Raw genomic sequence first — 13,391 nt, 5'->3', positions numbered from 1 at the left:
TCTCAGTTATGACTTATGGAAATTAAAATCTAACAAGCAAATCACAGGGTTGCAATACTAATAAATACCTAGTACCTTATTTCCTGTCCATGCCTTCCACAGGTTAAGTAGTATAAAAGAAGGCAACAGAAGCCCAACTGTGATTTTACTACTCAGTAGATAATCAAGACTTCCAATTTCATCACCCTTAGTAAGAATGATACAAATACCTTTGACAGTTAAAATTGCACTTTCTAAACTGTCCAAAAAGTTCTCTGTATGCCAAAAAGTACTATTCTTTCATTGGACATCAACATGTCACACTATTCCACAAAAACAGGTATTTGGGAATGATAAAAATTTATATATTTTAATTAGTAGCTTGCCAGTGTGTATGTGTGTGCAAAAAAGGAAGAGTAAATTCTGCTTCAAAATGAAACCAAAGAGACAATAATTAAAGGGAAGGGGTTGAGGTTTTTGATTTTTTTGTTTGTTTGTTTAATAGAGCAGTGAGAAAAGGCATCAATAATCACGTGATTAATAAGAAAATCCTAAGTCAGACACTAGAAGTCGTAAGAATCCTTCAAAAAGCCTTCCAAGCAAAGACACAGTGAGATCACACTATCCATGGAAGTTCTATACCCAACTGTTCTGTATCCAGATTCAATCAAGTGGAAATGTGGTTAGATAGCTGCATCTTTACAGACTTTTTCTAGTTTTTCCTTATACATACATGTAACAACTATTTACATTGTTTTAGGTATTATAAGTAAAACTGGAAGTTACTTAATATACACAATCAGATGTGCCTAAATTATATGCAAATTCTATGCCATTTTAGAAAGAAAACCCTGTCCTCTTATTCTGATATCTACCAGGATCCCCAGAACCTAAGTGCAGCAGATACTAAGTGAACAAACTGAATCCACTCAAAAATCAAAGTCAAAGTCTCAATGCCCAGAAGAGCAAAAGAAGATAAAGCAACTAGTCTACAGATGAAAAGTAAACCGCATGTGTGGTCCTAAGTTAAGAAGAAAAGAAATCATGTTAACAGCATAAAAGAATCAAAGAAGTCTGTACATGAACTATGTGAGAAACAATATTATCAATATAAAATGTCCTGATTTGATAATGACAATTATGTAATTATGAGACTATACTAGTTCTCAAAGATTAACAAGATTTCTAAAACAGATATAGAGAGAACATGAACAATAATTAGCACATGGTGAACTGTTAACTGTATAAATCTGGGTATAGGATACATACATGAGAATTCTTTCATTTAATGTTTCCCCAAGTTAAAAAAAAACATTTCTAACACGTGCCTGTAATCTCAGTACCTGGGAGGCAAGGCAGGAGATTACCATGAATTTGAGGCCAACCCTTACAGAAAAACAACAAAAAAGAAACAAACAAAATGCTTCAAAAGATGGTCCTATAAAGCAACACTGTGAACAAAAGTACTCGGCAATGGGATTCAAATGACAAAATTCTTAGAAACTGTGATTCTTCAATAAAATAAAAGCATATAATCATAACAGTGTCAAGTTTCTCTGCTACAAAATGGGCTAGGGGTTGGAGAGATGGCTCAGTAGTTAAGATTACTTGCAGAGGACCTGAGTTCCGTTCCCAGCACCCATATCAGTCAGCCAGCTCACAGCAGCCTGTGACTCCAGCTCCAGGAGATCTGACATCCTTCTCTGGCCTTCCCGGGTACCCACATACTCACATGCAGATATACATACACACGGAGAGAGAAAAAAATCTAATAAGTACAAATTAAAATCAATCACTCAAATGGAACTACAGAGTTCATAGAACTTTCTAGGATCTAGATGCTTCTGAACTTTAACACCTCATGCCATTTTCTGCCATTTAAAAAGTCTAGCTTTTCCTCCCAAAAAAAATCAACTTTCTTCATGCTTTCTACCATTCAGTAAGACTGCATTTTTGGGCTGGGGAGGGGACTCAGCAGTTAAGAGCACTAGCACAGGCTGCTGTTCCAGAAAACCCAGGATTGATTCCCAGTACACATGTCAGCTTACAACTGTTAACTCCAATCCCAAAGGATCCAATACCCTTATGGCATCTGTGAGAACCACGCACACATGTAGCATACACACAACATGCAGGCAAACACCCATAAACATTAAACAAATTAATTTAAAAAGACTGACTGCTCTCCATGGTCCAAATTTCTTAGGTAGTAGTGTTAGGGGAGATACCACCCCATTCATATGTAAAACTAAACACATAATTAAGAATGACAAAAGGTGCAGGGATTCTTTTTCAAAGTCTAAAATACTAAATCTACAAGCACAACACTTAAGAATAATTTCAAAACTGAACTCTAGATTTCTTTTATCAATTACATTAATGGTACTGTAGGCAAATTATTTGTATGTGTGGGCATGTGCATATGAGTGCAGATGTCCAAGGAACCACATTCCCCTGGACCTGGAGTTACAGGCTGTGTGAGTTGCCCAACATGCATGCTAGGAAACAAACTCAAGTGCCCTGAAAGAGCAGTATGTACTCTTAACTGCTGAGCCATCTCTCCAACCTCATCTATGAAATTTTCTCTATGAAAATTTGGATTTATTTTCTCTAAAGATCTCTTGTCATTCAGTTCACTAAAGCTCAGAAATCCATTCTATACACATTAACAGCTTTTGTTTCACTTCATATCATTTGCTCATCCATATATAAAACACTACAACACTGACAAAAGTCAGATGAAATAATACTTCAGAACAGAACACTGCCCTGCACTTGCATATAATACCTTTTTGATAAAATCATTACTAGTTTGCAAATTAATTACAGAAAAGCAAAGATACCATATATTCACTGCCATTACTCACATAAAAAAGGACCACACACACACCCACCCACACCCCCCCCACACACACACACAAATACCTTGGCATTATACTGACCCTAAAAGAAAAAGTAACTGGCATCCTTAGGTTATAGACTACCCCTCAAAATCTATGAATATATATATATGCATATATATATAACAAAAAATGGCTATGTATTACTAGTTAATAGAAGCATTACTTTTTAAAATCCTCAGTATATGTACAGTTCTACCTGCACTGAAATTGTAAGTAATCTTTTAATGCAACTTTCCTAAAGACCACAGCAATTTTTTTAAAATGGTGTTAATTTATAACTAGCTTGGGTTAAATTTTCCTCAAATCCTTGAATGGTGAGCACATTAAGATGAATTTGTGTCTCTGACAACAGATCAAATGTATTAAGTTACACACGGTAGGACACACACTTGGAATCCTAGCATTTGGGAAGCTGTTCGAAGCCAGCCTTGCCTACACAGTGAGTTCCATGTCAGTCAAAACTACAGACAGAGAACTTATCTCAAAAGACCAATAACGATAATAGCAACAACAATTAAATGGCATTTGGCTACAGAAAAAACAGAATCTGGTATATGAATATAGAAAATAAAAGTTAAGATTGCTATGATAAATTTTCTCAACTATTTATTAAGCTAGGCCATTTGCAACCTCAGCAATTGAAAAAGTACAGATAAAACAGAACTCAGAGAAAGAAAAATTATTGACCAGGTATTTTTTCCCTTTTATTCCCATTATAATTTGCTTTTTAAAACTAGATTAGCTGAAACTGATTAAGCACCCAAAAGAATTCCAAAAGATGAAGTCACAGTAAAGTCTTTCACCTACCTGATTCGTCCTGTCCTTCATGAGTCTCACCATCATCTGGGAGCTCTAGTTCTTTCACAAAGTTTGAGGGGAAAAGGCCCAGCTTGTTGTTCAAGGTTCCACTCCACCAGCCTTCCTCTACCTGAAAAAGTTCACAGCTCATATGTAATAAAATCCTTGTCAATGAAAACCTTCACTCTATGGAAAAACTGAACTGTAAAATAAATGAGCAAATAATGATGCAAAACAAGTACTTTAAAAGAAAGAAATCACAACAGGGAAGTGTATTTAAGTTGATAAAATCTTATTAATATTTTTAAATGAATACTACATTAATTGTGCATGGAATTAATCATATTACTTGCAATGTTTACAATGAGAACTTACAATCAATTACAACCTATGAAGCAAATGTTTTATTAACGTGAGAGAGTATAATGTACAACTGAGAAAGCATATAGCTCCTGCCTGGAATAGAGTATAATGTATAACTGAAAAGGCATATAGCCCCTGACTGGAAAGGTACCCACACATTACTGAGCCTTGTTTATAAATATAAGGTATGTTATTTACTTTAAAAAAAAGTTTGGGCAAAGCTCAGTAACTCTAAGAGACAGGTGAAATGACTCAGTAGATTAGAGTACTTGCCAACCTGAAGTTGATCCCTGAGGCCTGACTTCCAAAAGTTGTTCTCTGACCTCTATACATGTGCCATGGCATGAGCACATCACGCAAATATGCTCAGGGGTTAAGAATGTAGAGGACCAGAGTTCAATTCCCAGCACCATGTCAGACAGCTCACAGCATCCCATCTCTTGGGGATCACAAACCTCTAGCCACCTCAGGCACCTGCACATACCTACACACAGACCCATACACATGTACATAATTAAAGATAAATTTAATGATAAATGTAAAAACATTTCTAAGGATGTCATTTCCAAAGTGATAAAAAAATCTTATTCCCCCCCCTTGTAGTTAAAGTGATTCTTAACCAAAGTATGAAAAAAACTGATTTTGGTTTTGTTTGTTTTATTACTTTGTTCATTTTATGTGCATGGACATTTGCCTGAATGTGTGTGCACCACATGCATGTAGTGGCCCCAGCGGCCATAAGAAGGCATCAGAGGCCCTGGAACTAGAGTCACTATGTGAGCTGCCATGTGAATGCTGGACAATGAACTGGGGTCCTCCAAGAAAAGCAGCCAGTGCTCTAAAATGCTGAGCTGTCTCTCCAACCCTGAAAAAAAATCACTTTCAAAATTCATCTAATAAACACCTTACTCAAACAGAAATATCCCCCATGAATCAAATGCTTTAGCAGGGGCTGGAGAGATGGCTTAGTGGTTAAGAACACTGGTGCTCTTCCAAGGGACCTGGGTTCAATTCCCAGCACCTACATGGCAGCTCACAACTATCTTTAACTCCAGCTCTAAGTGACCCGACACTCTCAGACAGACACACATGCCAGCAAAACAGCAAAAGGCACACACACAAAAAAGTTAGCAAAGCAGTTATACTCACTAACAATAAGACTGCTCAATTTATTAAAAAGAATTCAGTAACTGTTCAGATGTGCAGTTTCTGCTGTGGATGCTGAAGGATTTTAGTATCAGCAAATTCTGTAGAGTATACTGCTGTCGCCATTTACATATCAGCATTACATCACAGTTAGAACTATCTCATTTACATAAATCATCTTCAATATTATCCAACTCATAACTGAAGACAAACTCTATGTTTCTACGTAATTTTTCTGGCTATCCTGGAACTCACTAACAGACCAGGCCGGTCTCAAACTCACAAAGATCCACTTGTCTCAGCCTCCAGATTAAAAGCATGTGCTACTATGCCCAGACTGGACACCAACTTTTAATAAATAACTGATGTAATAGGCACTCTTTATGTACAAGCCATGAATTACTGCTAGGAAAAGATTCAAATCTTGCATCTGAGAAATCCCTTCCTTGCCTTTGCTGAAATAGCTAAACTGAGAAACTATTAGACTATAGCATCCCTGCACTTGAATAAAACAATCTAAGAAAGCAGTAAACACATAGTTAGAATGTAACTGCTAGGCATGGTAGCACACACCTTTAAGCCCAACACTTAAAAGAAAGAGACAGACCAATCTTTTTTAGTTCCAAGCCAGCAAAAACTACACAGTGAGTACCTGTCTCAAAAAAACAAAATAAACAAACAAAAAAGAACTATTAATAATGAAATGTAAAAATAAATGCTACAATCAAAGTGGGAACAAAGTACAATAGGAAATTAGGGCATAAGCTTGAAAATATCAGTTTTCTCCCCTAAAAGCAAATGACCAAAAAGCTCAACAGTAAGCATAAATAAGAATCTTCTAGATTAAAAGCATGTGGGAAAAAAAACAGTCACATCAAAACACATGACGGTTACAGACAATATGTCGGAAATAACAAATAGCTAGGTACATTGGGATGGCAATGTAAAGCAGCAAACATTAAGAGCTCAGAGGTTTTAGCAGTCTTAAGGCAGTATGAAATTGGGCATGATGACTCATGTCTGACCACAGCACTCAGGACATAGGGCAGGAGGAGAGCTGCTCTGAACATAAAGCTAGACCAAGCTAAATTGTGAGCTCCAGGAAGTGGACTACAGAGTGAGACCCTGTCTCCAAGAATGAAGGAAGAAAAAACTAAGATAAAGGATGAACATGCCTGTAATCCCATCCCTAAGGAGGCTAAGGGAGTAGGACCAGTTTAAGGCCAGCCTGGGCTATAAGAACCAGTCTCTAAGACGCAAACAAACAAAAAGCAAGCAATCATTTGAAAACAGACTGCAAAGTCTAGCAACCTGATACATGCCTGCAATTCCAATGCTCAGGAGGTGAAAAGGAAGACAAGTTTGAGGCCAGACTCTGGCTCAAAAAACCAAGGGCCCACTATGCACAGAACCCTGGGTTCACATCCTCCATGGGGGCTGGGGGGAACCTTCAAGGCAGGTACAACAAGACAACAAGCTACACACATTCAAATTCAGGCCACTGCATGTCAGGCAGATATAAAGTGAAGGTATCTCACACAACAAATATGGTCTTGACACCGTTCCCATCAAGAACCGATAATTTCTGAGCTCTCCCACTTCACTCCTGACGACTTCTAAATGGTTTGTAAGTAGCTATCATTTCCAAGGCTAGACTGTAAGAGGCACTTCACCCTGTTTGCTAATAGAGCTGCACTTAAGAGTTGTGAAACTGCAAATCAAAGCAAGCACCCTGTACTCGAAATGTGTTTCAGATTTCAAACTATGGAATAGTTACATTAACTTTACCCAAAATCTGAAGCTTTTTGATTATTAGATAAGCAGTCAAGAGGTTTCAGAATCTTGACCATTTCAAGATTGTAAGATCAACTGCCCAGGCATTCCATTCTCTAAGAAATCCAACCCAAGTGGAAAGGACACTAAATAGCTGTCTAAGTGGCTATCGGGCATTAGGTGTGACTAAAGAGGCTTTCTTACAAGGCTCCCTCACTCACCACCCCTTACCCTGAACCTTTGCAGCTGAGCTCCGACAGAACAGACAAGTCAATCCTCTTGTGCTCTATCTGATACTTGAGCCACACGACCCACAAGCATAGCAGTTGTTTTTGCCACTAATTTTGGGGTAGCTTCTTATGTATCATGAGCAACAACAATAAGCAATGTGACTTAATCTCTACCTCTGAGATATAAAGATAAATATTCCTTTCTGTTAGACTGTTGTTTAAAGGAAATAAATGTGAAACTTATTTTAGCACAGTACTTCCAAATAAACACTAACTGATGGTGCCATCAGATAGAGTAGATCAGAATGCCTTTTGTATAAGCATTCTCAGCGTTATTACAGACGCAGTGATAAGTAAGAAATTATGACACAAAATCAATTCCTGCTACAATATATTTTATCAAAGTGCTCTCTTTGAAAACAGCGTCTTCACTGCACAGCAAAACACTTATATCCCTTCAATGAGAAAAGCAGATGTGAGAAATGAGAAATATTTTCATATTTCATTCTGAAGTATTAAACTGTGAAAAAAGCATACTTGGCTAGTATTTAAATACAACAATTCATGACAGACTTTAAAGCAAATTCTATATTGCATTCCTGTATTATGCAAAAGGAAATTTTTCTGTTACTGTCTTGTGCCAACAGAGAATTAAGACAAGATTCTCTAGTGTTCGGGGCTGTTTAAATAACAAATAATTTTACGTTTTTAGGATTATTACAAGCCTATCTGTGCATGTTGTGAGTATGAGTTTGCGCATGCAACATGCATATGGTCGGGGGCAACACTGCAGAGTCAATTCTCTCTTTCCACCTGTGTATGGGTTACAATGGAAATCAGGTAGCCAGGTTTGGGTGAGCTATCCTATCAACAGAACATTAATTTTAAGCTTAAAAACAGTTTGTTTTGCCGGGTGGTGGTGGTGCACGCCTTTAATCCCAGCACTCGGGAGGCAGAGGCAGGCGGATCTCTGTGAGTTCGAGGCCGGGCTGGATCGACAGCCTTCAAAACAATACAGAGAAATCCTGTCTCGTAAAACCAAAAAAAAAAAAAAAAAAAGTTTGTTTTTATTCCTTAAGGAAAACACACAAATAGTATATAGCAAGGACAACTAACAAAGACTGTCTTCAAATTTACTTAAAGTTGGCATAAATTTTTATAAATTTTAATATTCTGACAAAGCCCTCTTCTAGAAGCTATACCACCTGCTGCTGTACTACTGCAAATGCACAAAGTCCTTAAGGTCCTTACCTCTTCGTTAATATCAATGATATCCCCAACTGTCAGTTCCAGTTCGTCCTCATTTTGTGGAAGGTAGTCAAAAAGAACTTTACACTGACGCTTTTTTGTCTCTAGAAGAAATCATTTTTAAAAATACGTTAAGAAAGATCACTTTTCTAAATAGCACCATTATTCACACACCGCAATTATAGTTACAGGATGTGTAAAAGGGGGGAAAAAAACCCGAATATGTAAGTATTTAAACAGGTAATCACAAACAGCACTGGGTGATTTTTTTAAAACACTTCTCCCACAGCATAATATGTTCATCCCCAGATAAGGCATAAGGTTTCTGGTCACAGAAAACATGGATACACCTGATCCCTTCAATTACACAATATCCACAACCAACTTTTAAGACTACAGAGACATTCCTCCCAGTGGTAATTTTCAGATTACTTCTTGATCAAAGCCTAGGAGTATTTAAAATGCACTACTTGTGAGTGACTGATGGAGGGAAGGAAAGAGGGCCGAAGAGAAGCGCCTGCACTCACACGCTTCTTCCACATAAGAAGGGGAGGGGCGGGAGAAGGGAAAGAAATGGGGAGGAGCAGGCTGGCAACGGGTAACAGACATACAGCTGCGTGTGGAGACGACAGACTGGCACTCAACCACAGAAAAATGAAAGTGTTGTGAAGTCAAGAGCCCTGGGACAGCTGCACAGTCAAAGAGAAAAGTGTCCCAACACCCATGTCCCTAGCTCGGCAGTTTGAAACCCTTTCCCTTCTGCTGGGATAAAGGTGAAAGAGAATTAGAAAACTATCAGCACAGACAGACACGACACTCCTACCTACTTGGAAGTTTCACAACCCTGGAGCTTAATTTCTAAAGAGAATCTGAATCTATCCACCAGAATAGTTAGGAAAAGGATTCCATCCCCCAGGAATTCCCCAGGAATTCCCCAGGAATTCCCCAGGATGCAGTAACCCAGAGGCTTCTTGGAAACAGGCAACTGAATCTGGAATGCCATGTTTCAGAGGGTCAGACCTGACTCAGCGGAAAGACACTGATTGATACTAACCCACCAACAGAGATACACTGTGAGAATTCGGTGTAAGGGATGCAGAGTGAATGCATGGTGTTAGCCACAAAAACAAAATTGATTAGAGAGCCCATCAACTGAGATGAAGGTGTAGATCCTACTCAGCTCTCAGTTCCACGCAGCAAGTTCCTGTCTCTAACAAGATGAAGAAAAGAGCCCCAAGACTGTTTTCTCAATCCATACAGGTGTACAGGCGGTTTCAAGCAATGTCATCGCACCATCAGTCACAGTGCTGCCCACTGGTTCACAGCTAAAGTTGGCAGAGAAATTGTGTCTGGATGTGTTCTTTCTCCTTCATTTCCGTCTGCACCTAAAACTGAGAGGAATTCTGCAAAGCTCCAGCTGCAACCATTCCTGCAACACTGGTAGATAGATAGTACAACTGATTTTTCAGAGGAAGAAAAGCCCATCCCAAGCAAGCATGCACACCAGGGGAGATGGTCCCACTCTTGGAGGGGCATGATTACAGCAGCAGAACAGAGGAATACCATTCCTGCTTCCATTACAACTACAGGTGTCCTCAGTCTCAGTCTTCACAATATCTTGTACAATCACACACTCCTATTAAGACTAATTATCAAGGGCACAAAGGAGTGCTGATTTCTCTTCTAACCTTCCTAGGAAACCATTGGACTTGCACCAATGCCTACTCAAAGAATAAATCTTTTAGACCCTATATGAGGACTAGAGCTGCATATTCAAATAACAGAGTCGATATAAACAGTGTCTGAGGAAACCTCCATCACCAATAGAGACTACCTCTCCAATTGTAGGTAAGAGCTGCTACACAGGATGTTCTCTACCACATAAGGCCTGGACTGCTACAGTTTCTCTGTCCCTGTGTCATCAGTAGGGTCTATCCAACTCCAATACTAAGCATGGGTTATGCCCAAACTCAATAATCAAACCCAAAGAAACTCTAAGGAATAAAGTGACAATATTATAGTAACCAGTTAGAAATAAACTCAATTCTGCATCACAAACTATTACATCCAAGATTTACCTTCACTAAAATAAGGGAAGATACTCATTTTACCAGACATGTAAATCTCAACAGAAATAAATAAAAATATGAAAAAGATAAACAGCACATTCTAAAAAAAGGCAAAACTCTGCAATAACAGATTCAAAATATACTGAACAAGATGAAATTCCAGATAGAGAATTTCATAATGTTTTCTTGTTGTTGTTTTAAAGTTTAATGAGATCCAAAGAAATATAGATGGAATGATTAAGCAAACTGGAAAAACAAGGGAATATATGAAAGAGAAATTCACTAAAGAGAGATATTTTTTTAAAGCACTAATAGGAAATCCAGGAAATGGTGCTCAGTAAATCAAACAGAATTCAACCAAAAAAAAAAAAAAACCTCAACAGCAGTTAGTTAAGCAAAAAGAAAAAATATCACAGCTTGAAAACCTCTTTTTGGAAGTAACATATTTATATAAAAATGCAAATAAGAATGAAAAGAAAATAAAAGATTTGGGGGAAGATCAATCATCAACATATTCAAAATTTTAAAAAGGGCAAAGCAAACCAAATGAAACAGCAGAAAATTTCCCTAATTTTGGGAAAGGCATGCACAATCAGGAACAGGATTGCTATATAAACCCGAAAAACCAAAAAAGATCCTCTCTACAATGTATGGTACTAAAGCTGTCAAAAGGACAGCACAAGAACGACTTAAAACCCACAAGAGAAAATGCCAGATCACATTTAAAGATAATTCTATTGGACTAATGATAGATTTATCAACATAAACCCTGAAGGCCAGACAGTTATGGTAGGAATGGTGGGTGAGCAGAGGGAGGATCAAGAGTTCAAAGTTACGCAAGAACACTTGAGATCTGTCTCAAACTAAATAAACAGTAAGTACCAGGAGGGCATCAGCACCCCACAGTCTTCAATGCACAGATCATCCAGTCACAATCCAGAAGAAAAATTAAAAGCATACTGATGTTCTCAAGACAGAACTAGAAAAAACTAAAGTAGACTCTTGTCTCAGTGTCTCCCCTCCTTCAATGCAGGTTAGCCATTAATGGCTTTGGACAGTGGATACAAATCCCTGCTCTCTCCTGTACCAAGATAAATGGATAAGGTTGAATCTCTTGCCTTTTTCTTTGAAAATCAATAATGCTGAGGGCCAGCAAGATGGCTCAGCAGGTAAAGGTACTTGCCACCAAGCCTGACAGCCATAGTGTGATCCCTGGAAAACAATACAGAGGGAGGGAGGGAGGGAGGGAGGGAGGGAGGGAGGGAGGGAGGGAGGGAGGGAGGGAGGGAGGGAGGGAGGGAGGGAGGGAGGGAGGGAGGGAGGGACTAAGTCTTCTGGCCTCTACATGTGTGCTATGTTACACATGTAAGTAAACAAATGTAGTTAAAAAAAAAATCGAAAGTGATGTAGACAGTCTGAACTTTAAAAAAAAAAACAATCAGCTTTTTCTTTTAAAAAAAAAAAACCTCACACCCAGCTAGAGTTCCAGGTAGATGCTTATATTTCCCATTTTGGACAAATCCAGGACCTCAGTGTATGTGCTAAGGAAAGGGACCAGAGCTGGAGAAGTAAAGCAGAGCCTCTTTTCTCCTATCTACACTGCACATCACATCGAGGCATTTTACTTGCCTGGCAAAGCACTATTTGAGTATCTCTGTTTCTCAAAATGGCTGAATTAATTTATGTAACACCAACAGTGTGCACATCTTCCTTTTTTCCACTTTTTTATGTTTTTTCATTACATCCATTATAAATGGAATAAAATGGTATCTTGCTATAATTCTGAATTACTTTGAAGACAGTACTAAGCATTTTTCTTTTTAAATTCTACTTTATTTTTTTAACGTGTGAAAGGGGTCTATAGTGTGCATGTGAAGTTTGAAGGACGTGTGGAAGTCACTTCTCTTCTACATGTGAGTCTCAGATATCAAACTCAGGTTATCAGACTTGGCAGGGTCTCATGTGTCCTGTAATGTCCTCAAACTTGCTCTATGGCCAAGAACAACCTTAAGCTTCTGATCCCAACTCTCAAGTACCAAAATTACAGGATTACTAATTTTTGCATGTTGTCTTGGTGGGTCTCTAAATTTTTGTATATCATAATCTGAAAGCAGGAATAATCTGACTTTCTCCTTTTCTGCTCATATGCCTGGTCGGTCGGTGTCTGTCTGTCTGTCTATATATATGTGTGTGTGTATATATATATATCATGAAAAGTGCCTGCATCCCTGACCATGCAAATCTTGTCACCCTTGTCTCGTTCCTGACCTTACAAGAAATGCTTTCAATTTTCCACACTCAGTACTCTATGTATACAGCCTGCAGCACACTGTGGTATGAATCTTCTGTACCCACCTCAGCCACACCATGAGGGATGTTGAGTTTTAGCAAATGTTTCTTCTCCATCTATTGAGATGATTATATGTTTGCTGATTTGTATATGTTAAACGTCTTTGCGTCTCTGGAAGGAAACTTGGTGTGTGATCTTTGTGGTAAGCCTGTAGAGCTGAATTTGCCAGAATTTTGCTCCCCCCCCCCATCAAAGACACTGTGGGATTTTTTTCTTTTCCTCTTTGTTTTTCTCCCATTGGGTTTGGAGACCAGAATGGCCTCACAGAATGAATTTGGAAGGGTTCTTGCTCTCTCAATTATATAGCATTGCTTGGGAAACACTGGTGTTATTTCTTTAAATGTTTGGTTACATTTAACAGTGCAGCCTCTTCTGGTACCAGGCTTTTTTTCGTGGTTGGTAAATTTTATTACTGATTCACTATCATTACTCACTAGGGGTCTATCTTGAATTTCTTTTTTATATTTTCTTGCATTTTGGCAGGTCACATGTATCCAAAAATTTTCCTGGCCATAGGTTTCACCTGTGTTGT

The 13,391-nt window shown here is 38.4% G+C and overlaps 1 protein-coding gene across 1 annotated transcript in view; it reads right to left on the bottom strand.

Annotated features, from left to right (window-relative positions):
* LOC101832452 (CD2 associated protein) overlaps positions 1 to 13,391 on the bottom strand; it is a 76,647-nt gene that overhangs the window by 37,154 nt on the left and 26,102 nt on the right. Inside the window, exons 4-5 of the mRNA XM_005072297.4 lie at positions 8,444 to 8,544; positions 3,690 to 3,810 (exon numbers count right to left, since the gene is read on the bottom strand). Of these exons, the coding sequence (XP_005072354.1) occupies positions 3,690 to 3,810; positions 8,444 to 8,544 (222 nt within the window). The remainder of the gene's footprint in view (positions 1 to 3,689; positions 3,811 to 8,443; positions 8,545 to 13,391) is intronic.

This window comes from Mesocricetus auratus, unplaced genomic scaffold (assembly GCF_017639785.1).
Source record: "Mesocricetus auratus isolate SY011 unplaced genomic scaffold, BCM_Maur_2.0 Super-Scaffold_100021, whole genome shotgun sequence".
Taxonomy (NCBI): domain Eukaryota; kingdom Metazoa; phylum Chordata; class Mammalia; order Rodentia; family Cricetidae; genus Mesocricetus; species Mesocricetus auratus.
This window is presented reverse-complemented; position numbering and strand designations above follow the sequence as displayed.